Source organism: Odontomachus brunneus, unplaced genomic scaffold (genome assembly GCF_010583005.1).
Source record: "Odontomachus brunneus isolate Ranch 3 - 2012 unplaced genomic scaffold, Obru_v1 Obru_scaffold_323, whole genome shotgun sequence".
In the NCBI taxonomy this organism is placed as follows: domain Eukaryota; kingdom Metazoa; phylum Arthropoda; class Insecta; order Hymenoptera; family Formicidae; genus Odontomachus; species Odontomachus brunneus.
In genome coordinates, this window is record NW_022639773.1 from 41,550 (window position 1) to 45,632 (window position 4,083).

At 30.3% G+C, this 4,083-nt stretch overlaps 1 protein-coding gene across 1 annotated transcript in view; it reads left to right on the top strand.

Annotated features, from left to right (window-relative positions):
* Positions 1-1,947, top strand: part of LOC116853446 — a 3,826-nt gene extending 1,879 nt beyond the window's left edge. Inside the window, exons 4-5 of the mRNA XM_032834544.1 lie at positions 1,415-1,529; positions 1,913-1,947. Coding sequence (XP_032690435.1) covers positions 1,415-1,529; positions 1,913-1,947 — 150 coding nt within the window. The remainder of the gene's footprint in view (positions 1-1,414; positions 1,530-1,912) is intronic.
* Positions 1,948-4,083: the final 2,136 nt, after the last annotated feature.

A 4,083-nucleotide genomic window follows, 5' to 3' on the forward strand; every position in this document is an offset into this window, starting at 1 on the left:
TATATATATATATATATATATATATATATATATATATATATTATATTATATTTTAAAATATGAAACGCATTTTATATCATATACCATAACAAATGTGTTATAATACGTCATAATATTAAAAGTAAAAAATAAACAATTACATATACAAGAAAAAGTATGAAATGTTATATTTGTATTCTTAGATTGTACGATAAATTTGAAGTATTATAACTATTTTATTTCTAATAATACTGATATCGTGCAAAACTTTTTGAAACTATAATTTTCGATATTAAATTCTTAAATATACTAGTAAAAACGCAATAAGTTTGAGACATTTTTTTAACAGCGTATTCAAAGTATTTTTTTCGATAAAAGAAAGTATTGAAGAGAGTATGAGCCTGAGCCATTGGTCCATATTCTGCACTCCGTTATCGATAATAGTATTTCTAATAGCGAATTCGGTAGCTTGCACTAGTGCGCACTGAGTGCGCATTAAGGCTTGTTTACAGTACATTCTTATATTTAAGATCGTGTCTTAAATACATATTTAAAAACATTTTAACTAATAAAATGATTCGTACGGATGTTATACATATCATATTATGGTTAAAAATATTTGAGAATTTATTTGAGAATTATTTAAAACAATCTTTAAATATAATAACATACTATGAACAAGCCTTAGTGCGCACTCAGTGCACACTAGTGCAAGCAACCGAATTCGCTATAAGAGTAGCTTGTACACTTTCTGACTGACCACATTTAGAGGCATTATTGTCGAAAAAAGAGATTTTAGAATATGAATCATTGTCTAAAATTTGTTTTTTAATATTCGAAACATAAATTGTTTGTGGATATCAGATGCATCTTGGAAGTTATCACAAAATGTTTGATTTCCATTGACTGTATAAATCCACATATTTTGCATTATGTAAGGTGAGTTAGTTTTGTTTGTTAAATATTTTAATACACACTATAATGAAATTATTATAGTACTTGAGTTTTCTACGGTATATGGAAAAATATGCATAAAAGATGCGACACTAATCCGGAAGTGAAATTAAACGGTTTTTCACATCGAAGACGCTGCACGAATCAGATTGAAAATTTTCTAAAATTTGATCGAAAATTTTCTATTTTTAATGTGCATGTATGTGTGTGTAGAATTCACATAAATGTTATAGAATATTTTGTGTTACCTGAGGTTAAATGTACCACGATTTACGATCAAATTGCTTTTATCACTCATGAAATTGAAATATTTACGAAACGATAAAAAGCTATTCTTGAAAGAAAGAGAGAGAGAGGAGTCTAATTTTTCTACTATACAAGTTTAATATGACATAATATTATACAATATTATGTGTATAGAGATTAAAATATATATATAATGTAATTGTGTTATGTACTCAACATCAATATTTTGTAATAGGAATATCAGATACAATTAGAAAATGGAAACGAAAATGTTTTACAAATTCCACCAACAACAACATCAATTGGAGATTGTATTCATGTAGATGTCAGACAAAACAATATTAATAACGGTAAGAAAATTGACTAATTTAACATTATGAGAAAATATGTTATACGTTTCAAACATTATCGAAGATAGAAAAATTGTTAAAGAATTTGTTGAAGATTTAAAGAGAAAGAATTTGTTGAAATTACAAATATGATGATTTATTTTCATCTATAATATAAGAATTGTTACAATGTTCTTACGTTCCAAAAAGTCCAGAAAAAAATTTGTATATAGTTCTGTCCGCGAGTTTTTTTTTTAAATTGTTTACTTTATAATTTCTGTTTATTATATACTAATGCTGGTTATATATATGGCTCCTGCACACAGGACGCGGTAATGCTTGCCGCGCTGCGGAAGTTCGCGCGACAGCCAATCAATATGCTGCTTTCCGTAATAACCTTCTAGCTCTTACGGAAAAACAAACGTGCAGGAGCCAATAAGACGCGATTAACGACGAGCGATGAGCAATATCGAATGAGAATTCCACTTTAAGAAGAAATAAGAATTCTCACTGGATATCGCTAATCGCTCGTCGCTAATCACGTGTTGGATGCAGCGAGCCTAATATTTATTACATGCTTAGATTATGTTGGTCTGACTGTACCCGAAGAAGAGAATGTAAATGATGAGCTTTCTTATGAGGACGTCCTGAGAAGTTTTACTGATCAACGAAATACAGTTCATGAGGAAAATACAACCAAAAGAAACAAAAGAATCAACCGGACACCATCAAATAGTAATGACAAAAGGAATAGGGGAAATTTTCAGAACAGTAAATAATGAAGTCATATAACATCTTCATATAACATCATTAAAATGTGTAAAATCTTATTTTTAATTACTTTCTTTTATATTGATATATATCCAGTAAACATTACATGTAAATTAAAAGTTAGTTATAATTTCCTACTCAACAATGTAACTGTTATATAACACGTATGTTATATAACAGTTACATTGTTGAGTAGGAAATTAAAACTAACTTTTACATTATATGTAACGTTGTGTTTACTGGGTACATTTATATAGAACACAGTTTTCTGCATAATCTTCAGATTATACTTAAGACTAATCTTAAGACAAAGATTCAGTATAATCATTGTTTATTTATAGAAAATCATATTAATCAGGATTGAAACCATTACTCTTAACAAAATAATACCGTACATAACATCAATGTGCACATCTTGATGCAATGAAATTGTTCGATTGGAAATTTCAGCTCATAATGATGTTATAACGACAATACACCTGTGACAAAGCGAACATTTGGACGTCACTATGACATTGATATGACTTCATTGTGACAAACGTGACCTTGATGTTATGTAGGACATTATCGTTATTCGTTACTCATAAAAAATAACTCGTTATCAATATCATTACTTAAGAAATAATACATTTATTGCTACAATTTCTATACTTCTTCGACATTTGTCAAAGCTGTTTTTACTTTTTAGTCCGAACAAAAATAATTTGTAATAAGTTACTTTCCAATCCTGATACTAACAGCTTTAAATCATGCTTGAATTAATCTGAATATAAGAATCGGATACTATGCTATGAGCGCATTATATGTAATGTGTAAAATGACTCTTAAGATATTAGTTTTATTACTTATATGTTATTTTACAGGAAAAAGTAAGGAACGAATTGATGTGCAATTACAAAAAGCACGAGATAAATTTTCACAGATCGCTGAAAGTCATGCTGGAGCTTTACAAGTAACATATTTCTTACTTAAATACTGCTTATACAACAGTATTAAGTCTTAAAGAAATAACTTTTAGACATCGTTTGGACATGCGTTTTATGTGGCTGTACATTATTCGGTTTAGCTTGTAAGATTGAAATATTGAACAATGGAGAGAATAAATTCATCTAAAAGCATTTTTATTATATATTTGCCACGAAAGATATACTATATTAGTCTTCAAGGAATAACGGTTATCTATGTAATAAAATTTTGTTTCTTATTAGGTATTAGCAGAAGCATCGATGAAACAGGCTGATGCGTCATTATTAAGAGCCCAAACTGAAGAAAAGCGACTTCAATTTGAGGCACAACGACTTACCTTAGAAGAAAGAAAAATTCGTACTGATGAGCAACTCATTCAAGTGATGCATAACTTGCAAACGGTTTTGGATGAGTTGTTACACAAATAAATGAAAATCATATCTTCATATATGTATTTTTATATAACGATATATTTATATTTTACTATACTATAGTAATGTAACGATGCATATCGTTACGTGACGGAACGCAGAACGTCGCGAACCGAAAGCGCAAGAGGACAGCGCGTCCTCCAAAACAGTAAACAACGCGACCGCCGAACAACAGCGGTAAATAGCGAATCAAGCGAGATTCGAGATATATAAAACGCCGCGTAATTGTAATAGAGAGATCAGATTCGATCATCCGCTCTCGAAAGAGAATCAGAACCGATCCACCGCTCTCGAAGGAGAATCCGATTCCGATTATCCGCTCTAAGAGAGATCTACTCCGCTCCTGGCAGATTATTGTTCGTCGATTGGCGACTGTAGTCACTCCGCCGTCGTTGCACGGATACGTG